The sequence below is a fragment of the Cervus elaphus genome, chromosome 17 (genome assembly GCF_910594005.1).
Source record: "Cervus elaphus chromosome 17, mCerEla1.1, whole genome shotgun sequence".
NCBI classification, from domain to species: Eukaryota; Metazoa; Chordata; class Mammalia; order Artiodactyla; family Cervidae; genus Cervus; species Cervus elaphus.
Window position 1 is genome coordinate 58,581,674 of NC_057831.1, and position 25,966 is coordinate 58,607,639.

The following is a 25,966-nucleotide window of genomic DNA, read 5'->3' on the forward strand; positions in this document are numbered from 1 at the left end:
TACTCTCCTCCCCAACATTTTATGATTTGGATGTCTCTTTTACATCTTCATGTTTATCCTTTAGCTGGCTTACGTGACTGACTTTCCAGTTAGGATTTTCTCTTTTTTATAAATTCTTGCTCCTCTTCTGTTTAGAGAAGACCTTTCAATGTTACTTTTAGGATAGGTTTAGTATTACTGTATTCTTTCAGTATTTGCTTGTCTGAGAAATTATCTCTTCTTCTGTTCTAAAGGATAATCTTGCTGGGTATAGTATCCCGGTTGCATATTTTTCCCTTTTAGGAACTATCTTCTGTGGCCTTAGAGGGCTGTTTATCTGTGGGAGCAGCCCTGTGTAGCTTCCGTGGGTCTAGTATTTTCTGAGTGCGGGTTGTTTTCAGTATGAACGCCTGCTGCCTCTTTCCTCAGCGTGTGCTGCCCATCGTCCCACTGATGGGGTGTGTGCAGATGCGGTTGCTGGCATCCTCTCAGAGGAGCACCTAGTCCCACGCGCGGAGCTCTCAGTGGCAGCTTGCTGACGCCCCTGGAACTTGTGATGCTGTCCGTGGCTCACGCCAGTTCCTGGAGCTCACGCAGTGACTGGCGCCTGCTCCTGGAACTCCTGTAGCCGAGTCCTGTTGTCTTGGAGTGCGTGTGCGGGAACGAGGCTGCTAAGGCAGGTTCCGCCCCTCCCTTCACATGCCCTCAACAGTGGCAATCACCACTGTGGCGGGCTCAGGCTCCCTCTGCATACCCTGTTGGCTGCAGTCACACCAGAATCCAGCCCCTTCAGGCTGTTTCTGCACAGCCAGCCCCGGTCCTGTCCCCAGGTTGGCCCTCTGAAGCCCGAGCTCCAGCCTGCAGTCCCTGCTTGCACCAGTGGACGTGTGTCTCAGGCCGGGAGCGCACAGCCGAGGCGCTGACCATCTGTGCCGGTCTCTGGCTATCCGCCTGCTGCAGCAGCTTCTGCGCTCTCCTCCGGGGAAGCTCCCTCTCTGTCCCAGGGGCTCTCCCTGCTGGTCCCTCCCAGGGGCACAGGTTCCGTTTTGATCCTTTTCTCCCTCTTTTTTCTTTTGTCCTCCCTGGTTATGTGGAGATTTTATTGCCCTTTCAGATGTCTGAGTCTTCTGCCAGTGTTCAGTAGATATTCTGTGAGAATCGTTCCACATGTAGATTTTCCTTTTTGCGTAGTTGTGAGAGGAGGTCATGCTGTACTCTGCCATTTTCTTTGCTCCCCTTGACATTTTATTCTTATTTGGGATTTTTGTTTAAACAAATGGTGCGTGTATGCGTGCTTTGTTGCAATTTACTGTCTCCCTTGATTGGCAAATAAAGCATTCTAACTGTTAATTATTTGCTGTTATCTATTGCAGGCTTAGTCCCCCTGTCCTTCCATTGTGCTCCTTAAAGGAAATACATTTGTCTACTGACAAATTTTTTAGAATGGAACCATCTGAAATTACCAATGGTTGTTTTCTTTCTGTTCTAACAAGGGAGGTAAGGATAAAACCCCAATCCATTTCATACTTAGGGATTAAGAAACAACAAAGCCTCATACAAGGAACCTAGGAACTTTATGAACATTTCATAATGGCATGCTTATTTCGTAAATACCTAAAGGGCATGAAAAAGAATTATTACTGTGTGGCCAAAATCCCTGTTTTTTTTATCTTTATGCTTCTCCTGAGTGTTCTTCCCTTGCTTACTCTCTACCCCCACCTCTCTAAGCACTTGTCAACACCTAGTTCATTTTAGCTCACAGATAAGAAATAAACTGTATTCTGTTTTTTTTGTTTGTTTGTTTTCTTTTCTATCAGGTTCACAAATGGGGAGGTTTAAGTACAATGAGAGTAATTTCCTGAAGCTTATGGGATATAATAGGGACTGAAGCCTAAAAACTATTTCTTTTAGTACAATAATGATACTGTTTTATCTTTACTGAAACACTGATAAGTACTTGTGATATACATGGTAACAGTTAACTCCCCCATTTACTAACGGCTTCTTTAATTATAGCGGGACCCATCTGAGACAGTGTCTGTGAAAGATGTTTTGGCCCGCGCAGCAGCAAAGGGTCTCCTGGAGGGGATTGAGTTGGGTAAATCTTCAAAACGGGAGAAGAAGAAGAAGAAGCAAAGGATGTCACTGCCAAAATCTTCCATCGCTGATAACAGTGGCATCCAAATGAAAATTGCCGAGTTCCTGAGTCGAGAAACTAATGTGAGTGCTAATCAGTCGGAGACATTAACAACAAAAACATCTCTTCCACAGAAAAATACAAATCAAGTGGGGTCTTCCTCACAGGTCAGAAAACCCAGCAAGCCCACCGCCAATCCTTTAGTGCCTACAATTATGAAGAACACATCTGCCAGACCACATGAACGGCCAACAGACTTTGTGAGGCCTCGGCCAGAAGACAGAATGATTCCCCTGAAACCCATAGAGATTGCCCTGCCTCCAGTCATCCTGCCGTTTCCCAGTCCGCAAGGGATCAGATCTCACATGCCAACTCCGCATTTTTATTATCGTTGGGTTGGGCCCAAGACTGTCTTACCTGGCTATCTTTCCACACCATCAATACCCAGAAGAGGGGAAAAACCTAAAGAAAACTTACCTTCCTCTCTACCCAGGCATCCTCGACCATAGCTGTGAGTGTCTTGCATTTTTTCTACAGGGTCAGGAATAGATTTTTTTTTCTCCCCCCCGAGTCTGCAGGTTAGACAGCTGTTAGAACTGGTTTCACTCTTGGTAACTTTCAGTCTGGACTTAGGACACTGGTTTTAAAGCTGCAACAATTTTTCCACAAGGGAAACAGTGTGTGCCTTGTAACAGACTTCTTTTCAAAATTAATTTGTGAGGTGGTTTATTAGCAAGTGTAAGTATGGAAAAGATGCTCTTGCACAGACCTTAGATCACTCTTCAGTATCGAGTCAGCTGTAGTTTAAATGTTTCAATCACTGTCGAGGTTGATCTTTTGTAATGTGATTGAGGTTGAGTAGAAATAGGAAAAACAGAAAGGCCCAATGTTTTAGTTCATATGTCCATTCAGGGTGAAAACTTTCTCACTGGAAGAGCTTCCAGGATCCTAAGCATAGTGAACATAAAGCTCTCCCTTCTGAGTATTTATGCCAAATACTGTTGTAAAAAAAAAAAAAAAAAAGACTATAAGCAAATTTCCATCTAAGTAGTAATTCTGAGGACAAGGTCAAACTGTTGAATATAAGTGACACACCTGTTAAAGAAATGTATACAAATTTCTGGGTCTATTCAAAGATCAGGTGGAAATGGTCATTTCAAATGGCACACAGTAGTGAAGCCCTGGTAAATCATTTCTGATGCTCAATTAAAATATATTGTAGCACTATTTTAATTATATTAAAAGTCAGTTCATCTTGACTATTATCAGTTGCCTTCCAAGAACTGGTTATGGTTATTATTTCTGGGTCTATTGACTTTTTTTTCATCATGGCAACAGAAATTGATATCAAATCAAGTAAGTTACAACTATAAATCCTGCTGTTTAAGAACATGTTCATAGACACATTTATAAAGTTTGAATTTAAAGTTCTATTTTCAGAATCCAGTTGTGTTGAATAGTGTTATATAAATTCCTAAATTTCAATTCAGATGTCATGATTTTAGGAGAATATTATCTTCTTCAAGATGAATATTTAGGTCTGTTTCAGCTCTAGTGTTCATTTCAGCTCTAATTTCCTCACTTGAAGTGAGGATAAAAATGGTGGATTTCATTTAGTAGTAATAAATTTCTTTAGCTGAGGATTTATACTTATCAGTAATGCATGTCAATGAAACATGACTTTTTATAGTTGAACCATATTATTTTTAAATCCCAAAAGAATTTTCATGTTAACTATGACTTAAGAACTATGGAAATGTTTTAAATGCTCAGCTTATTTTACTAATTTCAAAAATCAAAAACTATATAATCTTTGCTCTGATATCAGAGTATGGTTTCCTCTTACTACCACCGGCTCAGAGCCTTTCATGCCTCTGGGAGGCAAGTGCAGCCGAACTGAACTTTGTTCAGTAAAGACCTGATATTTTATCCCGGGAATCTTTTATCCCTCTCCTGTCCTCACCCCTCTGCCCCAGGCTGAAGAGCACGCCACTGTCCAGAAGTAGCAGGTCTGAGATTTTTACTTTCTGTGATAAGTTATAAGAAGAAAACTCACCCTGTTATGGAGTAGTTGAGGGTGTTTTTCTGACTCTATAGCAGTGTCACAGCGTTAGCAACTTCAGTATCTCGTAACATGAATCTTGTCATAAATTATTTTTCTCTTTATAAGTATATGGAGATTCTGTATTAAACCATTCTTTCATTAAGCCTGTGGTTTTCTTCTTTGAGAATCTTCTAAGAAGGATGTGATCAATTGTTTAAATATTTTAGTAGAGTAAAAAGGGAAAAAAAACTTGGGATAAAAACAATATGCTAGAATTCTAGTGAAAAATACTGATTACAGTGACATTTTTCTTTCTTTAGCATAAGAGAAAAATGCTGCAAAAACTAAAATAATGAAATTACTGGTATTTAGATATCCCAATAGCAAATTCAGATTTTTAACCTGTAATTATTTACCACTGTATAATAACTGAAACCAATTGAAATTTTGCTCTTTGAAGAGTTACTGCCTTTGAGAAAAAAAGATAAACTATGGGAGGAAATGCAAGATGAACAAAAAAAATGGGTATACACTTTAAATTCCATTTATTTTCTTCTATATGCCTAACAGTTAAACCAGATTCAAATACTGTTTTCCCAGTTACTTTTCGTTTTGGATTTAGTGCCTGTACAACTCTTTCATTCTTTGACATCAGGGTCTTAAAGTAAAAATGGACTTTCTTAATACTAGAAAGAGTGCATACACGAGCATCAAGCTGGCGACTGAACAGGCCGCTAAGTCTGTCCTTCCCGAGTGACAGATAAGGACGGTGTGATGAGTTATTCAAAATTTAAAGTTACTTTCTAGTTCTTACCAGGTAGAAATATACAACAGCTAATCAAAGCAAAATCTTACATTACTAAAATGGTTTTAAATTTAAGAATAATTTGAAAATAAAATGGCTGGCGTGGAGATTTTTATCGCTGTGCCTGGATGTGTGTAACTGATGTCAGATAAATGAGCCGAACATTTCACGCAGCTAAGTTTATTCTCACAACATATTACATTTAAATGTGTAAAAGTGGTCAACAGCACAAGTGGCCAAAAGCAAAACCAAAAGTTCTTTTGGGATAAACAAGCTGCTCTGGATGGCAGGGGGCGCTCTCACTGATAAAGTGTGTGCAGTGTCTTTTCTCTGAAGCTGAAATGAACTTCATTTTACAGGCTGTGTAACACATGTTAGCTGTGTACTGGGTGGAGTAAGCCTGACAAACTAGAGAGCTAATGCTTTTACTAGTTAGGCTGTGCTATTATCAGCTAGGGGAATGTTTTTCACATTGTTAATGAAATCTCTACTTTGTGTTGCAGTGCCTATGAAGTGAGTGGGTCATGTAAGAAAAGGAGGACAGACTTGGGGCCTCTAGCAGATGACCTTGTGTAGGCTTGCACAAATGCTCATCATAAAATCATGAACGTGGCATTTTTTAAAAAGTAGCGGTGCCAACAGTTTATCACCAAGAACTCATTTTAATGAGAATGGGTCTAATGTTGCTTCATGCAGTCAGACAGACATAAACAAAAAACAACGGTCCCAGTTAGCTAAGGCTGATCATATATTCAAGGGCTTGAGGACATGTGTGTGTCTCTGGATAAGTTCACACGTGTTGTGAAGGGTGTAAGAATGGAGCAGCAAGCAGTGCTTTTAGTTTGCAAAGTGAAGCTCCCAGCCATAGGCATGTTGGCTATTCCCCTTGATGTGGCCAAGGAGCACACATATGAGGTGGCAAGTATGCGTCTATCTAGCTGCTTTTAAAAAATAAAAAGAAACTTCTAAGTATTTTGCCGTTTCTTCTACATATTCCAATAAAAATGTGACTACAAATCATTACAAAACCACCTTTGAGGCAATGTATAGTTCACTGAGATTACTTAGACCTGGATACATTGAGAGATAATATCCAGTAAAGATAATAATACATTAAACACAATAATGCAGTATATTTCAGTAAAAATAGAATAAATAAAATAAAAATATTTTAAGCTGTATTTAACAGGTTAATTAAAAAAATGATAAGACATACAAGGCATAGTGAACATGGCCGCCTGTTTACCGAATCACAGATACAAAGAATGCATAGATAACTGAAGAGTCACTACAATATCAGATAAAACACTGGCACCCTTTCACAGAAAATACACACACACTTTCATACATACTTTTTGGCCATGGCAGAAAGTGTCTGAACATACGGCTTAACATAATTAGTTTTACAAAAGTAATTGCATTTACTATGCAAAGCTATTTTTAAAGCAAAATATCGGCAGTAAAGTTTTCAGTATGTAAAGGCTATCATTCATCTTAATGTATCCTATAATTGCATATATAAATCAGTTTGCTATTTAAAGCTAGCTCAGTATTCTTGATCCTGAAAACAAACATATGCCTTAACAATGAATGCGGCTCTGGTAGAGATTTCCAATATAAAAGTGGCTCACTAGTTAAGAATTTTGAAGTTTATCACACGAAAATGTTTCACTATGGAGGTCAAGATGAAAGATCATCGTGATTGAATTCTGAAGGGCACAGTAAGGATTCCTTTAATGATGTAATTTCTTAGGATGTTACTGGTAACTTCCATAGAATAGTATATAGGCTGGTGAGAAGTATACTTCATTGCTAGAGTGGCATCTTTTTTGTCATAACTCTAGGGTGCTAGCAAACAACTCCAGAGTTCTGAGAGGGAACAGGGGCGGGAGGCCACCTACCCACTCCATCATGTTGTCTGGTGGCTAAGGATCATGAATTAGGAATATTTCTACCGCGTGTAACATCATCTCTGGATAGTCTGTGGGTTGAACAGGTTGTGCTGCACACAGAATCCTGTCTTCACAACACATCTGAGGCACAATGCAGGAAAAGTCCTGGACTGAGAGAGGGCATTGGTTTTATACTTAATTCTACCGCACAAGTAATCTGGCCATACTTCCTGCTTATTCAGGGAATCTTAAGATTGCTTGACAATAATTGGATATGCTCAGAGTAAGTTTGAAAAGACTCCTCCTGACTTGCGTGGAAGCAGTGTAACTTTAATAACTGGGAGTTGAGATGCATGCGTTCTAGTCCTGGCTTTCTCACTCACTTTCCTGAGGTTTTAGGCTAGGTGGTTGAGCCCCTTTAATTCATATTTTCTATTTCTCAAATGTGTTTATTACCTTCTCTACCTCATAAGGCTCAAATGTGATGATAAAAATGTGGAAACCATTCTGACAAGTACATAGCAGTAGATAAACATAAAGCATTGCTTTTATAACTGGATGATGCTATAAAATGATAATTTTATCACTGAAAAGTAAACAAAACATGTTTAGATTTAGCTTCTTAGCAACTTCTTTTAAACAGTATCAACAAGAGTCTAAATCTGTGTATCTTTACAGCTAAGTCTCTTGTCTTGATAAAGAAGCAGGAAAGTGCTATTTTTGGGAAACCTGTTAAATAGTACATTGTTCCTATGTATATTTTGCTCTGATAAGAAATTCTTAAATCTTGAAGATAAGTGGAAAAAATATAGATTTAAAAATATATCTAAAGTTCAACAAATTTTAATATTAAACACATAAATGCAGAAAGGTTCAATGTAATGCAGTTTGTTGCCATGGACAATACATGATGGACAGACAGCTTTCTGGGCAAAAAGCATTAGGGTAAGACTGAGCTAGATGTAGAATCCTGGCAGAACGTTTACCTAGAATGGGGACTGCAACATGACATGGTGGAGGAGATCTACGATAGAAAATGGCATTTCCTCAACTCCAAATTGCATATTGGCTAATTATCAAATTAAGGATGAAAGGCTTACGAGGAATATTTCGTTTTAATGTTGTTTATGTAAAGAATGGCCATAGTGAACTATAATTCTGTAGCTGCATTGTACAATATAAGGCAGAAGTTTGAAATAATGTCCCACCCAAAATGTATTCTGATTTTAGAAATCTGTTTCTTTTTCTTAATCAGTTTGAAAGCCACCTAAACAGAAAGGCTATTTTTGTTCGATTTTAATTTCTGAAATTTAGTTTTTCTATTGTGAAGCTTCACTTCCCCCCAACAATATCCCACAAACAGCTGTAGACATGAAATGGTGTCCATGTGTCAAGAAGCTCATCAAGGAAAGCTGCCAGCTGGCTTCTCTTCTGATGCCAACAGCCAGTTCTGTCAACCAAAGGTTCGATTTTATGAAAAACTAAAACAAAAATTTGTCATCCAATTTTTATAGCCATTCAATGGTATCCAGTATGCAGTGTCTAATCCAATGCTGAAAACAGGGCAAGGTGCTGCAGGGCTGAACAGTTGCTTGTGACAGATCCAGTCAAGAAGACAGCGAAACTAACTCAGGTGTCATTCACTCCAAGGATTCAGCATCTTCACTGGGAGGGATGTGGCCACGTTCTTCCCCGTGTGTGTGTGTGTGTGAAATTACGTAAGGTTTATGATATTTACAATAAGAAAGGGACCTTCCACTGCTCATGATGTAACTTACCAACAGCAAAAAAAATTAGTCATGCTTCTTTTCATATCACACGATGGTGGCAAGACGAGAGAACATGCTTGTCTAACACTGTTTGGTTAAGGATAAATTCTCTGAAGACAAAGCATCAGCAACTGAATGGAAGGCCAGAGATCAGCTCCTCTTCTTTAGTGTAGCTATTCAACCTTCAGCAAATAGCACAGAGTCCTCTCACGTATGCAGCTATGGCGTTTCTGTGACAGGGCGTTTCTGTTTCAAAGTGTCAATGAGGGATAAGACCCCTCGTTTTACGTTGGTTGTGACTCTTCTGGTCACAGAGTCTGCTGGCGGGGGAGGCGGTCGAACTTTCTGTGAAGGTGGCCTGGCTACCAAGCACTTCTGGTATCGTAACTGAAAACAAAAAAAGTTTTATGGTTGTTAATAATGTATCATTCCTTCCTGTTTAATGTGATTTTAGTTCGTCAATATATTTACTCCCAGAGGTTCACAACCTAGCTCCTAAACATGAATCCAACAGTTTATTAGTTTTTTCCTTAATGTAGAGTGTTTTAAATTCTCTTTACGTTCTCTGTATTGATAGGCTGTGATTAATACAGCTCCTAGTCAAAGGATGAGCTGATGAAAAAGAAAAAGGATTGGGAGAGTATAAACTGTTTCCTTAGGCAAGTAATGAAGCGGGGTACTCCTAGCTAATTGAGAGGCATAGTAGTAGAAAGGGCAGGGTTTGGATCTGGTGCTCACGCGTGAACCGTATGGCCCCAGGCAAGTTACTAAATCTCTCTGAGCCTCCTGTTCTTCATTTGTTAAACGGGTGAAGAATGGGGACCTTAAAAGATAGTATTAGAATTAAGAAATACTTGCAGAATGCCTCAAAGAGGCCTAGCAAAACAGAAGGCATTCATAAATGTTTGTTCTCATTCCTGTTTCCTGCCTTAACTGAAAAAAATTTTGTATTAAGATTTCAGGATACATTAATCTTAATAGATTAATTTTTAAAAATACATTAGCACTGGTACCAAGGACAGGTCTATCCTTCAGAAATATAAAGACACAATCCACCTGTTTTTGAATCAATGAAAAGATAACTAGTTCTTCAAAATTAGATTAGAAGGTTAAAATGAATCAGTTTTCCTCTTTAATCCCAGCACCACTTTAAAATCCAAGCACTTTAAGGTGATTCTGAAAAATCTACTCAAATATTAATAGGTTCCTCAGAACAATTGTGAAACAGGCTGATGTCTCTGAGAAGCATGAACTTTCCTACAGCGAGACTCTCGTCACAATGCTCTGCCACAGCCCACGGGCTACAAAATTAGCCCCTTTCAAGCCAGTCACGTGAAAAGCAGTGTATCGCGTCTCTGTCTCTAGGTTTGCATCGCAACCAGAAGCACACAGCCCCAGAGCGCAGTTTTATAAATGGCAGGTGTGGCCCACGGGGCACTGGGCGGGGGGTTCCCAGTTATGGGTGTTGCTACACCCAGCGCGGGTCAGAGTTGTGCCTGATGGGCTTCACTAAGAGGACCCCTCTCCCTCTCACCCTGAGCTCCGTGAAAACATTTTCAACTGGGCCTCTACCACTCAGCTGCAAAATATGCCTAACAATTAAGTAAATTCAGAATGTGTTAATGCCAGAGACACTCCAGATTGCATGCATTCACACATAGGTATTTCAGGTGGGGAACCATGCAGATCTGAATCAAGAGGAAAGACACCAAGTCAGAAATGCTGGACCCAGAGTATAAGGAAGGTTTATCCCTAATGTCCTACACCAGACTGGCTGAGTCACTTTAGCTGGTGGCCCTCCTACAATTAAAATAGTAAATGAGTAGAAATTATTTCTAGAGAAGAGACAGTGAGTCTTGGAATCAGAACAAACTATAACCAGTGATAAAGCTAATTATTTAATTGTCATCAGCATTTAAAATGTATAATTAAGACTAAAAGCCATTCATTTTATGACTAAAATCATCTGTTACGATTTGTTTATAATTTCACACACACACACACACACACACACAATCACACAAACAGTTACCATCCATTTTTGCTTGGCTGGATTCTTCCAATTTCTATTTTCTCCACACAGTCCCTTCAGCCCACCTCAGCTCCCTGTGTCCCCTCCACTGGACCCTGGGTCTTTATATGCAGGTGGATTTGAGATGGAGTCCTGGCCCCACAGTACATGAGGGGAAACTTCTCTGACAAAGGACGGTGGTGGGCACATAACCAGTGCCCAGCACAGACCTCCGTGCCCCCGCCCCCTCCTTTCAGAGGCGCCCGCCTCTGCCCCTGCCGTCCACCCACCCCTTCCTTGCCCCTTAGCCTAGCAACGTGCCGTCTGCAAAGAAACAGCGAACGCCCTGCACCGCCCCTGGCTGGCTCCGGCTGCTCTGGACTCCTGGCATCTTCTGGCGGGTCTCAAAGTCACTCCAACCCCCTGGGCAGGCTAAGCCCAGCTGCAGGATCTTCTACTGCCACCGAGACCCTGACCCAACAACAAACAGGACACCCGTTTCAATCCGGCTTTGTTGGCTCATTTCCCTCAGCCTCAAAACCGTGTGGCTCGCTCCCATCCCAAACAGATGAGTGAGCGCCCCAACGGCGTACTTCCAGCTACCCCTTCACCTCCGACCTGACGAGCGACCCTTCTTCAGGGCCGCTTTCTTCCGCCAGGTCACCTCCACCCAGCGCAGTCTTACACTTAGAGCGCTTTCTGCGCCACAAGAGGCGGTTTTTGCACCTCCCCACGGTCCCAGACTCCATAGTTCAAGGTCGCATCCTAGGCCTTGCACTTCCCGGAGTCCGGCCCCCCTGCGCGGGCTGAGCGGAGGGAAGCGCAGGTGCTTCAGATTCAGCACTCCTCATCGCCAGCCCGTGAGTCTCCATCACTGGCTTCTGTCTTTTCCCACGGCCTTCACTGGCCTCCCGGCCAGCTCCCCACCTCAGCCGCGCCCTCTGAGCCCTCCCCACTTTTTCTTCTCTCTCTTTGGGAGCGTGGTCTGTTCACTCTCCTGCTGAACACTCTGCTGAAGGTTAACACCGTGGCGTGAGACCACAGGCCCTTCGTGACCGGCCCTCACCTCCCTGCACCCGGTCCCACCCACCCCGCCTGCTGCTGGAGATACGCCGTGCGGCCCAGGGTTGGAGGCCTCCACTCAGACGGCTCCCTCCTCCTCACCAGAACTTTCCCGGTGGCTGGAATAACAGAGCTCAAACGGCATTTGTGGAATGGATACCACAGTGTTTCTGCTTGAAATCACACATGTGCACAGAAGCACTGGCCTTACTGCCTGGAGGCCTGGGGGTGAGCACAGGCTCTGTCGCTCACCAATGCCACCCTGGGGCTGGCCCGTTCCCAAGGAGGTGACCAAGTGCCCCGATGGCATGCTTCCAGCTACTCCTTCACTTGAAACTTTGGGAGCGAGCTCTTTTCAGGGCCCCCTCTTGCTCTGGGTCACTCCTCCATCCAGACTTGGGGGCAGACACAGGCTCTGTCACTTAACAACTCTGTCCCGGGGCCTGCCCCCATCCCAAACAAATAAGCAAGCACCCCAGCAGCGTGCTTTCCTCTGAGCCTCTATTTTGTTATAAATAAAAAAGAACTACCTAATAGGGCTGTGTTAAGAATAGAGTTCATAAAGTAAACAAGAACAATGCACTTAGACCAACTATCTAAAATAAAGACCATCCAATACACTGAATTAAAAAATTACTGGTTTGGTTCCAAAAATGGCCCCAATTCACACATGACCAGCATCTCCTGATCACACACTGAAATGAACTAGGGATCAAGAATTGATAATCCTCAGATCCTTGGTTTTGAAGGTCATCGTTTTCAGGGCTCCTGGAGTCTCTAAGAACTTGGCTCCAGCCAGTCCTGCTGCTTCCCAGTGTCCTGGCCTCTTAAGGCAGCAAACTGCTCATCACGATCGATTCTGTCCACAGGAACGGGGGTGTCAGACAGCAAGGCCTTACTTCAGAGCTGTGACTTGGCTTCTTTTAAGTCAGAAATTCTGCTCTAACTTGCGGCATATCAGACAAAGCAAGGGCCCGAGGGTGGAACCCCCCGGCGGGCTCACTCACCATGCAGGCAGCCTGCACCGCCTCCGACACGTTAGCGGCGTTGGGCTCACACCAGAAGACGTGGCACTCAAAATGCTGGTTCCCCGTGTCCATGATGAAGGCAAACGTGTGCACGTCCTTCCCGACGCCCATGAAGGACAGGAATCGCACCCGGCACTCCACCAGGACGTCCTCTTCGTTCTGCAAGAGACCCTGTTCAGCAGCCCGGCCGCAGTCACAGACACGTTCGGACCGTAAGTCATAGAACTGGCTTACAGTGGCTGCACGGAGGAAATGGTATTTTAAAACATACAGCCAGACTGAATTTAGAATGGACTTGTATTTTTCTAGAAAGGGAAGTTTCTAAATGTGTCTGGAGACACACTGCTGTGGGTGCCTCATTCTGACATTGAGTCTACTCTGAACCACACGCAACCAGGGGTGAGTGTTCTGGCCTCTGTCCACTCCACTCCAAGCCTGTGACTTCACTGTGGGTAGGAACGGTGTCATGGACACTTTTTATGTATTGCCCATACATAGAATCCACTTGCCCTTGCAAACCCACTGGAAACCCCAGAGCACGAAGAGGAGAGGATTCACGGGATCTATTTCCACCCAGGTCTTCCCAACTCAACAGCACATTGAATCCTGAGTGTTAGTTGCTCAGCTGTGTCTGACTCTGCAACCCCACTGACTGTAGCCCGCCAGGCTCCTCTGTCCAAGAATTCTCCAGGCAAGAATACTGGAGTGGGTGGCCATTCCTTTCTCCAGGGATCTTCCGGATCTAGGGCCTGAACCCTGGTCTCCTGCATTGAAGGTAGATTCTTTACCATCTGAGCCCCCAGGGAACCACTGAATCATACTTCTGTCTAAAACTGTGTAAAACAGAAAGTTACCAAATGCTTTTTTTTTTCCCCACAAACTGATATCCATATGATGGTGAGTTAAAGAAATGTTCGGAACTCATTCTAATGAAGCCTGTATCCTCTGCAACAGCCATTTGTAATTTGTGAAAATTAGTAAATACGTCTAGAAGGTTGACTTTTGGCTCATGAACATCTGGACTTATGAACTGTTCACTCAGGTGCTGTGGGATTGCTTATCAGGCAAACTAAGCAGGTCTGAGAGGTGGGAAGCTTTCTCGGAAGAAAGACATTCCTGTTGAGATCTGGGCAGGCCAAGGGGAGCCGCGTCTGCAAAGGCGCTGGGGTAGGAGAAGGCACCTCGTGTTGCAGACTTGGAGAAAGTCCAGCGGAGCAGGCCTCAGTGAGCATCTGCAGAAACTGCACTGGGTGTGAAGGTGGGCTGCTAGTGGACAGAAGCCAGAGCAGACGGGATGTGTGATTTCTCCACGGCAGGGGCCGCACAGAGGCAGAATGGACAGCTGACCGGCTACGTCTGGCTGTGTGCCTGGGGGCAGCTGCTAACCCCTCCATGCCTCAGTTTCCTCAACCACAAAGTGGAGATAATTTGTGTCTGAGGCTAATGCTGGCCTCTCTCCAGATGACCAGTGGCCCCTGTTCACACAGGACCTTTCCACAACAGACGCGTCTGCTGCACCCCAGCCCCCAGGGAACACAGCCCCGTCAATGCTGGAGCCTGCAGAGTGGTCAGAAAACCAAGCCCCATTAGCGAGTTACTGCTAACATCATACAGTCACCTCTAGCAAATGATTCCCATCTCCTGGACAAAGGAAGAATGAGGAGCGCTAGAACAGAGTCCTCTGAGATGTGTGCATAGATCCAGACACAAAGGGTGATTTTTTTTTTTTTTTCATTAAGTTATTTTAATCACAAGCAAGCACAGCTCCCCAGAGGCCAAGCTTTGGCAGGTGCCTGAGTTTCAGGGAAGCTTATCGTACGCGAAACCCGCCCTCTATCCCAGACAGGCGGACTGTACCTGCCACGCCTCTCACCTTCTCACTGATGACGGTCACAGTCGCATCGGCCACGCTCATGTTCACTGACGGCCATGCCTCCTTGCTAGAGGAGGTCATAAGACTTTCTATGGCACTGTTCAGGGTATCCATTCCTGTGGATGGAAGGGATCATTAAAAAAGGCCCTAAAGCTATTCCTGACTCTCAAATATAGACCCAAATCACCCAGTAGCAGCTATGTCCAGACTTTTTTTTTTTTGTAGCCCCAGACGTTTCATTTGAGCATTTCACGGCTCAAAAGAAATGCCAGCGTTTTCAACAGAAAAAACGGTCATCGGAGAATTTCCAGAGGTGTAGTGTGTGATGTCCTGTCTAACCAGACTGTCTCTCCTAAGATTCCCCAGTTCCAAGTGTAGAAACAGTACTCAAATGCTGCTACCTTTTTTCTAAGCGAGGAACCTTGAAAAGGGTCGGGGGGGGGGGGTGTCCAACAGAAGCCAGCCTCTGCCAGATCGCCCTCATCATGTTTTATTGTGCCTTGTTACCTAAGTAAGGCCAAGTTTAGATGGCCCCTGGACACGGAGAGTATGTGTTGTTCAGTGGGGCCTTCTGGCTGAGTGTTCCCACAGCTATTTTTGGTGGGTGGTAATAACTTCATTTGAGATGTAATTCACATACCATACAATTTACTCATGTAAAGTGCAAAATTCAGTGGTGTTTAGTATATTCAGAATTGTGTGACCATCACCATGGTTTTAGAATAGTTTCATCACCCCCTAAAAGAAACCCCACACCTTTCAGGAATCACCCTCCATCACCTCCAGCCTTCTAGTCCTATCTTTAGAGATCTGCCTACTCTGGACACATTTCATATAAGTGGAATTGTAAAGGGTACAGCCTTTTATAACTGGCTGCTTTCATTTAGCATGATGTCTTCAAGGTTCAGCTATGTTGCAGCAAGTCTAACACTTCATTCCTTTTTATTGCCAAATAATCACCACTGTATGAAGATGTTTTTTATTCATTCTTTAGCGGATGGACATTTGGGCTGTTTCTGCTTTTTGACTATTATGAGTGATGCTGCCGTGAACGCTCCTGTATGAGGTGTTTCGTGCGGACAGATGTTTTCATTTCACTGGGGTATATGCCCAGGAGTAGAACCGCTGGGTCAAATGATAATGTGACATTTAACTTCTGAGGAGTTGCCAGACTGATTTCTAGGGCAGCCACAGCATTCTGCATCCACCCCAGCAGTACGTGAGGGTTCTGACGTCTCCACAGCCTTTTTTATCCAGAAAAAGGCGACATCCCTCAGTCTCCTTCCAGCGTGGTATGGCTAAGCAACTAAATTCCACCCACGAAATGCAGCTGACTGCTGATGCTGGGTGCAGCTCTGGAACACACCTTGACGGGACAGCGTGAGGCCTCCCGTCCCCGCCCGGCACTTGACAAGGACTGAAGCAGGTGCCCCGGCCTGAGACAGATGCTCTGATTCAGAACAGCAGGGCCTTTCCACAACCCTGGTTTCTGCACCTCTGAACTGCTGGGTGAATGAGCAGGAGGAGTTTAGTCTGTCCTGTCCTGTTCTTTGGTTATCATTTTATTTTGCTCTGCAGCACGTGGGATCTTCCTGGACCAGGGATCAAACCTGTGTCTCCCGCACTGGTGGGCAGATTCTTTACCGCGGAGCCACCAGAGAAGCCCTGTGCTGCTCTTCGGATCAGGACTGTTGTGGGCTGGTGACAGGGCGAGGGTCTGGCTCAAGACAAGGCAGAGGAGTGAAACAGCAGATGCCGCCCTCATGGGGGGGTGAACGCCAAACACTTGCCCGGCGGGAAGACCGTAAAGGTTTCACATACCAACCGGTTTGTCCACTGGTAGCATGCCCAAATACTGCACGTGGAACTTCTGGACCAGCTCAGTCTTTGGTGTTGGAAAATCTACTACAGGGAAGAAAACAACACATCTTTCTCAATGGTTCCAACATACACATAACATCCTGTTTCTAGAGGTGAATGTGACAATCATTCTATAGGAACAGCCGCTTCTTCTGCCAGACACCGGGGCCATCAATCAAACCCCCTTCACCTTTCATGGACACGTGTGTGTGTACGGCTGGGTCGCTTTGCTATGCACCTGAAACTATCATAATACTGTTAACCGGCTGTATATGATAGAAAATAAAACCCCGTTCACCTTCACTTCTAGGTAGGCAAGCAATTCAAAGAAGGAACTGGAATCTATGGGTTAAGCTGTGAGGGTCTCTTGGAAGTGTGCTAAGGAGCAACTTCGGGTGTTCGGTTTATTAGGGGAGGCTGAGGCCCGGAGGAAATTTAATGACAAAGGGGTGCAATCAGAGACAGGAAGAATGACTAAACAGAGCCCCCCAAAATATCAACCCACATATTTTTAAACTAGCTGGTCCTTACCCCAGGCTGTACATGAGTTACAAAGCCACGAAAGGTCATTTTCTTCAATTTTGCCCAACAGCAAAGCTCATCCTGGTTCTTAGTACCTAACCCTGGTGACACAGAGTCAGCTCTAAGCCACACCCGAGGCCCCGAGCGCAGGCTCGGCCTGGGTCTGGTGGGTCCCGCGTGGTTCTGGGGGACACGGGTCTGAGACCCTGCGCCCGGCGACTCCGACGCGGTGCGCAGCACCAGGGCGGTGCGCGCGGACCTACCTTGGAGGGGGACGTCGAGGCTCCCGTGGGCCCTTTCCTGTAAGGAGCTGCAGGCCAGGGCCTTGGCACTCTTCCGTTCGGCCATAATCTGACGAAGAGAAAACGGGGCTTTGGCTCGCGGTTCTGGACCCTGCGTCCTCAGCTCTTCCAGGCAGTGGGGTGTCTGCTTCCTTTCCAGGTTAAACCAGCTTTAGTCCACGGCCGGGCCCCGACCCCCATCTCCGGGCCGCCCACTTTGAGAACTGTGCCCTTTTCTCCGGGGGGGATGGTGAGTGACGGCGCCCCAGAGGACTTGGCGTTCTCCTGATTGTTCAGAATGCCGCCTTCTTCCATCGCTAACGTAACCACCCCCACAACAACCCTGGTCTCCTGTAGACCTCCGGGCCCACAGCCGTCCGTGGAACACAGAGCAAGTGATAACCCCCGGCTGCTGCCACGTGGCCACTTTTCGACTTATCAGACCCACCGGACTGTGGGGGGACCACGGCCCTGCTCCCTCTGTAGGTGAAGCGCCGTTTAGAGCAACAGCCGACCTCGGAGAGACGATGAACCGCACTGGAGGGCCTGGCGGTCGGCGTGCCGCTCCCAGAGCTCGACCGGAACGCGCCGACCCCCGTCCCACACCCCTTCCCCTGCTCGGCAGTGAGGAGGCTGGCCGCCTGCGCCCTGACCCGCTTACCTTGGAACAGATTTCGTGCAGACTGGTGGCGATGGCTTTCGCGGGCGTGTCACATCGAAACACATGACATTTCAAAATCCTGGTATCTTTGTCTCTCGCTACATAAGCAAAATCTCTGTGCAAACAAAGTTTAGGCGTACATCAGAACGAGGAGCCTTGACAACACACACTCTAGTTACGAGTGTTAACTGAGCCAGGAGTCGGCGTGTCAGAGGCAACAGAGAATGCAGTGGTTAAAAAAAATAAACAAGTGTCAGCAGCCACCTCAAATGGAGGAACAGTTGTACGGATGTGAGGAATTCATTTCTGACTAAAATAACTACAGTGTTCCCCAGGCTCTGTCTGTTGAGCTTCTGGAATCTTAATGAACAGCACATAATGAAAATTGAACTTTATGGGAACCTTCTATCTAGTAACAACAAAGGTCATGGTTATAAATATTATGATCACAAAACAGAACACAGGCTTGAGCGGAGCATGGATTTGTATGCGCGATACTGTGACACGTACAACGATGTAGCAGAAGCAGAACAGGCTCTGACGTGTAGACATGTGCCCAGAGACTGGATCCGACCCACGGCTGCAGAGCAGGCTGACAGGCAGTCACGGGGACACGGAAGGACACCACAGCCCGAAGTCCCGTCAGAGACCCTTGATTCTGCTAATCACGCCTCTCACTCCAGGGCTTGGGGTGCCGGTGGCAGCATCACCCCATACACTGTCAGCTCAGACTCCGCGGTGAGCCTGCGGCCGGCACTGGATTTCAGGATCTGCTTTACTGATGGAGAGGACAGTGCCTGTCCTTCAAAAAAACCACACCACACAACCGAATTTCTCACTGCTACTACTGAGGACAGCAGTTTAAAAGATCAGAGGGTTTGTGAGAAATAGACGCTCATACTTCCCCATCTGGTAATGGATCACAGTCATTTCCTGGCGAGTGTTGCCAACCCTGGATCCCCGTTTGTCGGCATAATTACAGATGAATTTATTAATCATTTCTCAATGCAAGAGCTGGTGATGTTCTTGCAGACTAGGACAGATTTTCCCCAACAACGATTTGGCTTCTTTGGGAAGGAACAGGAATCTATCTGCTGAAGGCAACTGGCCACTGTGAAGGCCTGGCCGGAAAAGCCTGTCCTATCGCCTCGCTGTGCCCCGGGCGACCGTGCGGCGGCTCCTGGCCACCCGCGGGCACTTGCATCTCCACGTGTGCACAGCGGCCCACAGACCTGCTCGGCACCACCTTCCCGTGTCCACACCTTCCATCGCAGCGGGTATCCTCCATGCTACAACCAGGGGCCATCCTGATCCCCACCCCGTCATCCCTAGCCCCCGCACTCTGGACCCAACCCCCGCATTCAGCCTACTCTCCTCCGGACAGTGTCTTGAATCCACCCCTCCCTTGCCAGCCCTGCCAGCGCTCAGGATGTCTAGGCAGGTCTCGCCTCCCTGCCTTTGCTCACGCGGTCCCCAGGCTCTGGCCACCGCTGAAGACCTGGATGAAGCTGGGTGAGCTCCCTGTCCAAGGCCGGCGTGCTCCTTGCACACACAACACTCACCACTGAGTACCATGAGTGTCTGCTTCTCACGAGTGAGTTCTGTCTTCCCCACACCCCCTCGCAGCTCTGTGAAGATGACTGTGTGCCTTATTCACCTTATTCACCCTCATTTCATCCAGTCTCTGGGCCCGGCTGCAATTGGTACTGAGTGCCCCCCTCTCTCAAGCACAGGGCAAGCGGCAGGCACCCTATTATCCACTGAGAAAGCTGGCCTGAGGTCAGAGGTATCAATGGGTGCTCTGACCGTGGGCTGAGGCTGGGTTTGGGTGAGAAGCTGGACCCAGACTCTGGGGGTGAGCACAGCCTTGCTGAAACTCCAATACTTTGGCCACCTGATGCGAAGCACTGACTCACTGGAAAAGACCCTGATGCTGGGAGGGATTGGGGGCAGGAGGAGAAGGGGACGACAGGGATGAGATGGCTGGATGGCACCACCACCCTGATGGACACGAGTTTGAGTGAGCTCCGTGAGTTGGTTGATGGACAGGGAGGCCTGGCGTGCTGCAGTCCACGGGGTCACAAAGCGTCGGACACGACTGAGCGACTGAACCGACAGCCTCGCTCCACACTGTGCTCCCGGGGCCCTTCCTGGTCCCAACCCCCATCGAGACAGCACATGACTTGAGAAACGATGAGAAGGCATCACTCTGGTTGGAGACCATGCTCGAGGGAAGTCATTTCAGGCCTCCCTCCTTCTGGCTACTTCTCTTTTCTGGACAGGTCCTAAAGTGATAACACGCAGTGTCTTGCCACACACTGCTCTTCCCCTTCAAAATTCCATGGTCAGTCAGCACTTTTCTGATGCTAAGCCTTTGAAGTTCTTGTGGTCACCCATGGAAAGTCCAAAAAATTTTGTCTGGGTTTCTGGAGTTCCAAAGTGTGTCCCACCAACTCTTCCAGCATCCTTAGGCCAACTGAGCAGCTCTCCCCTCTGCCCCAGAAAGCTGGGTCTCCATGTCTACGCACAGTACCTGCCCTTGCCTGGCCAGGCGTGCACTCACCATCCTGAGTGGTCTGCAGCTCACTACACCATCTGCTCTGCATGGCCCCATTCAAAAGCCCCTGGCCCTCTGGCCCCCAGCACCTTGCCTGTGTCTGAATGCTGACAGGGTCTGCGTTCTGGACCACAAAGGATTACAGCTCATTACACCCCACCTTTACTAGAGACCTCACCAGCATCGGTCCTCTCTGAGAGAGTAAGGGACAGCCAGAGGGCAACGGGTCAGGACCCAGGCACCCCAACTTCTAGCCCCATTCCTGATTCCACCGAGCTATACAGTCTCGGGCATGAAGTTGAAAGAGACGGAATTCTCCAGGGTTCCTTTCTGGCTCTGATAATCTATGATGTAAGCACCCAAGACCCACCCTGCCCTGTGACTGCCGGCTGGCCCACGAGTGTAGTAAGGCCACCATCAGGGAGGGCCAAGCCGGCCCCGATCGATGAGCAATGGATCCCTCCCATCACGCTTCAGCTCTGGGCCCTCTGCTCTTCCAGATGCAACCCCTTAGGAGTAATTTTTTAAAATTATTATCATTAATCTTCATCTTCTTCTGGCTCAGGAGAAAGTGATTAAGGCCTAAGGCGACCATCTGATCCACATTTTCCCAAAGGGGCAGCTTAGCAGCACAGGCTGTTTGGGGCATTCTGAGACTTTTTTTTTTTTTTTTTAAAAACAGCTTTGTCTTTTCCTGTTCCCTCCTAGGTACCAGGCTAATAGATCAGGGAGGCGGAAATCTGTTGGTAATTTAACCTCCCAAGAGAAAACAAGTTCCCTCGTCTCTTCCCTGTGGAGGGGTCAGGAGATTTGCATGTCACCCTAAAAGTCACCCTAAAAGAGCAAAAAGCCCCAAGAATGAGGATTTGTAAGAACTCACTTTCAGGCCTGGAGCACAGACAAGTCGGACAACTTCCTTCTTGTGAGTGAAATATATGGCTGAGCTAATCTCATCATTGTTCAGGATGAAATCCAAATACCTATAAACTGGTTGTTGTAAAATCTTGCCTTTTCAGCACCTGATTTCTGAAAACGGCTGCAGCTATAGACAACATAACGACCCTCCCAAGACATTCCTGTCCCAACTCCCAGAGTCTGTGAATAGGTGACCTTACAAAGAGGACTCTGCACGTGGGACTGAGGGAAGGATGCTGAGTTGGGGCTGTGACCCTGGATTACCTGGGTGGGCCTGACACGCTTCCAAGGGAAAGAGGAGGCACTTGCCTCACAGAGGGAATTATCAGTAAAAGAACAGGCACAAGGGCTACAAGCCAAGGCAGGCAGGCAGCCTCTGAAGACTGGGAAAGTGGGGAGGCTTCTCTAGAGGGAAGACAGCCCTGCTGACACCATGATTTTTCACCTCTAAGACCAGATTTGTGATCTCCAGAACTATTAAGAGAATAAACCTGTGTGACTTTAAGCCACGAAGTTTGTGGTAATTTATTATGGCAGCAATATAGAACTAATACACTTGGCAGTAGGCTTTACATTCTAACCAGACTGTGATACAGTATAAGAACTTACGTTTAAAAGTAACACTCAATTCACTTCCACAAACACCTCTGAGCCACTATGACACAGCAGAGATGCAAACACAGACAGACAAGGCGCTGGCCTCGGCAGCCAGCTGTTCAGTGAGAGATGCTCAGTGAGATCTCGGCTGCATCTCTAAGCACAAGGAGCTCCCCAGGGTGAGCGGGCAGCGATGGTTCAAGGAACACTCAGAGGAGCGTGAGCAAAGGCACACAGGTGAGCAAGCCCACGGAGGGTCCGGAAGACCTCCCAGTCCGAGGCAGGACCCCGGTACTGTGGTGAGGGTCCATGGCTGCAGGGAGGTCGGACCATGTCCTGGCAAGAATCTGGCTCTTACTCTGAGCCATCAAGTCTGTCATATGACACGTGACCCCACCTGACGTGTGTTTTAAAACGTTCCTTCTGGTAGAACAAAGTGGGTCACAGGAAGGTGGAGGAGACAGGTGGGTAAGGGGCGTTGGAAGGATCCTGCAGGACTGCCGGGTGTGGGAGCTGAGAGGCAGAGTCCGGAACAGCCCCGGAGTCCCTGCTGGGACAGCTGGGCGCCCTCGCACTGGGGATGGGAGAGGGAAGGATCTGGTGAAGGAGGCTGGTGAGCTCTGGGTTGGACAGGATGCGTGAGGGGTTTGGGGGCCCACCGATCAGGTGGACGCTCAGTCCCTGAGCTGAGGCCAGGTCTGGAGCTGGGCGGGTGGAGTGGGGGGTGTGTGCGGCTGAAGACAGAAAAGGAGGTGGAAGGGAAGGGAGTAAGAAAACAAAACAAGGCCTGGGTGCTGGGAGGAAAGGCATTTGAAGGCCTGTCTGAGGCCAAGGGCCCAATGAAAGGATGAAAAAAGGAGTGCTGGGAAGGAGGAAAGCCCAGGGCAGGCTGGCTCCAAGGACACAAGGGAAGGGGTTTCAGAAGAAGCCCCCAGGACCACAGAGGCTGAGCAGCAGGCCACCCAGTCTCAGCGCCACGGACGTCTGTGGTGATCTCAGCCTCTCGGGCCACCCCTGGAGAATGGTGTTTGGGTCCCAGCTTCAGCGTGAAGCAGCTGGGAGTGCATTGCCTTTCCTTCTCCTTTCTTAAACTTCTCACCCTGGAGCTTCTCAAACACACATTAAAGCAGAGAGGACAGTCAATGACGTACACCCAGTTTCACGCTGACTCAGACATGGCCTGACTCAGCCCTTCAGACATTTTTCCTGATCAGTGCTATGATCCTAAAAGTCCTTATACCCGTATGTAATAGCACCTCAACATTTTCTAGAGCTTCTGCTGTATCCTGAGGGGACAAGATATTGCTTTAATTGCCAAGCTCCACAGCTACAGGATTCCTGATCAATCAGCCCAGCACCACGGATGGGGGTTTGGGAGGGAAGCGCTCCGGGAGCTGGGGGTTGTCGGGCCCTGACCCTGTGAGCGTGCGGTCAGCCAGCTGTAGCACACTGCAGGAGCCTCCTCCCTGCGGCCCGCAGTGTCTCCCGCCCCCGACTCTGCCTCTCAGAGCCCCCCGCGGCACGCGGGCTGCAGCTACCTGGGGGTCACAGCCCCGAGAGTGTTGCGTCTCAGAGCTGAGATAGGCTCGGATGGGCTTCCATGTCCCTCTGCTCCCTGCCCCACAGGGGGCTCATGCCTCCGCCAGGGCCTTGGCGTGGTCACCCACAAAACCGCACACTGGCTCAGATGGCCCCCGAGGCCCAGTCAGCGCAGGCCGTCTTTTCTAACACATCCCCCGAGATGCCCGTCTATCTGAGACACTGGGTGGACACTGAGCAGCAAGCGCCGCTTCTGTCCTCTGCTGCAGCTCTCTCCTGGAGTGAGGAACGTCTGCGAGAGACGTGCTGGTCCCCTCTGGAGTTTCGCCTCGCCTATTTCCCGCAGTCAGGGGATCACTGCGTTTCCTCCATCAACCAGGAAGTGGGAGGGTCACAGCTGTGTCTCCTCCTTAGAGTGTAACAGAAGGGAACACCAGGAATCAGCTGCTTTCACCGTTAGTTGGAAACCCGTGTGTTTCCAGCTCTTTTTGTTCCTCTTCTTTTGCTCCCCAGTAAGGACTCCCCCAGCGGACAAGCGGTGAGTTCCGCCAGGGAAAAATGTCAGTGCCAAGACATCTTACACAACAGCCTCAAACTTCTTCATGGCAAAGGGAAAGGACAAAAGAGCGCTTTCATTGTCCTCAGCTGAGCAGCATTTTAACCGCCCTGCAGGGGCTTAATCCATCTGTGTAGAATGAATGAATCAATGATTCTTTATTCAAATGGGTTCTATTAAACAGCTGCCAAGACAGAACTGCTCACCCTTTCCCTAAATGCCTCCCCTCGCAACTCTTACATAAATGAAAACTGGCTTATGCCTTACCCCTCGTCTAAAGGAACCTAAGAGGCTTTTACAGACCTCTCCGTGGTTGGTTACCCAGGCTAAGGTTTCTTCCCTCCCACAGCAACGCGGATAGGGCTACTTAGAACGGGTCGTGTATAAAACCCCACTTACTTAACAGATCAGGAGGCGCTCCACTTCTGGGACACTCCCACAAACCAACACAGATTTTCTCTTAATGATGAATGAAAACTTGCCTCCCCACAACATGTGCCTATGGGCCTGGGCTCTGCTTTCCAGACGGCCCTCGTCCCCCACGAGACAGCCAGGACGTGTCTGGCAGCAGCTCTCTCCTTTCTGTTAGATTCCCCGCTAAATCTTTCCTGTTAGCCCTCCTGAAGAAGTCTCCACAATTTGGTTGCTCAGGTCAAATACACGTTATGTCTGACACACGTTGGCACATGGAAGACATAGATTAATACTTGTTGTTATTATAAGTGAGAAAAAAGAAGTAAAAAGAAAAAAAAAGTCCACTTTGAAATACAGTCTCCTACAGTCTCCTTATCCACAAAGGACATTTTAATAAATCCTCGCAGGGGTACGAATATAATAACACTTGCTGAAATGTTCCTAAGACCCTCTGCTCCCAGCTTATCTTTCTGTAGAGGCGATAAGCGAACAGAGTTGTTATCCCTGCAGAGGACAGGTCCCACCTGCAAACAAGGACAAGAGAGCAGCAAGGAGATTTGGTCCAAACATCCCATCTCCAGCCCTTTAGGACAAGGGGCTTTCTCTCTTCATCTCACCTGCAAAGGGCCTAAAAGGAGGAGTCCTGCTTTCAAGGCTGCCTGCTCTTCTGTGCCTGATGGCTCTTATTTTCTTATTGCACTTTGAAACTATTGTTTTGGGGGCTTGGGGAAAGGAAGAGAGGGAAAGGGGATGAGAAATGCCTTCCTCCTAAATGGCTAATTAATCCAGAAGGTTACACATACATACTGGCTACACACATGTACGAGCCACTTTGCTTTTTCTTATTTCACCCAGTGGCACACACGCCATATGCAGGCATTACTAATTTCACAAAGCTCAGGCTCCGATTTGGTAAACTCAACTTTCTTTGCAAGCTTAAGAAGATGCTAAGTTTGTAAACTCTGGAAGGGGCATTCTAGCAGCTCATCACCTGCGTAAACACACATTCTCCACAGGGAATCCTTTCATGAGCCACACAGGCTGCGCACACAGCAAATCTGAAAAGCGACCGCCTGCAAATAAATACTACAGCTGATGTGGGCAAACCAGAGTTTGTAGCCCTCTCTAGAACGGCCTTTGCTGTTAATATTCAGAGCAACTGGTTCCCAGAGAGGAGCCCTGAATAAACTCGGAGGGTAGGACCTACCAAACACGTGAACACATTCTCACCATTGGCTCCCACAAGACTTGGTGGGGACTTTAGACCAGGGAGCTGGTGTCCAAACCCACGGCCCTCATCCTCCAGAAACTCCCACCACCTCCAGGGGCCAGGGCCGTCTCAGAAGGAGTGAGAAAGTCAATCCAGCTCCCCCAGTCTCCTAAGCATGCCCTCCGGGAGACGGACGGTGGAAATATCACCAGCCAGCCTGTCCAGTCGCCCTCCCCTCGGGCTGCTGAGCGATG

At 47.3% G+C, this 25,966-nt stretch overlaps 2 protein-coding genes across 17 annotated transcripts in view; one reads left to right on the top strand and one right to left on the bottom strand.

Moving 5' to 3' along the window:
* The window catches only part of NSUN7 (NOP2/Sun RNA methyltransferase family member 7), a 37,422-nt gene extending 34,040 nt beyond the window's left edge, over positions 1–3,382 (top strand). The window contains exons 11-12 of the mRNA XM_043871225.1: positions 1,353–1,476; positions 1,996–3,382. Of these exons, the coding sequence (XP_043727160.1) occupies positions 1,353–1,476; positions 1,996–2,625 (754 nt within the window). The 3' untranslated portion in view covers positions 2,626–3,382. The remainder of the gene's footprint in view (positions 1–1,352; positions 1,477–1,995) is intronic.
* Positions 3,383–5,129: 1,747 nt separating this feature from the next.
* Positions 5,130–25,966, bottom strand: part of APBB2 (amyloid beta precursor protein binding family B member 2) — a 362,842-nt gene continuing 342,005 nt past the window's right edge. For 13 of the 16 annotated variants that reach the window (XM_043871214.1, XM_043871219.1, XM_043871213.1 and 10 more), the window contains 6 exons: positions 17,925–18,039; positions 17,246–17,333; positions 16,422–16,505; positions 14,601–14,716; positions 12,707–12,886; positions 5,130–9,013 (listed from right to left, as the gene is read on the bottom strand). In XM_043871214.1, the coding sequence (XP_043727149.1) occupies positions 8,846–9,013; positions 12,707–12,886; positions 14,601–14,716; positions 16,422–16,505; positions 17,246–17,333; positions 17,925–18,039 (751 nt within the window). In that variant the 3' untranslated portion in view covers positions 5,130–8,845. The remainder of the gene's footprint in view (positions 9,014–12,706; positions 12,887–14,600; positions 14,717–16,421; positions 16,506–17,245; positions 17,334–17,924; positions 18,040–25,966) is intronic. The other 3 variants (XM_043871222.1, XM_043871215.1, XM_043871218.1) reach the window with 1 other exon arrangement.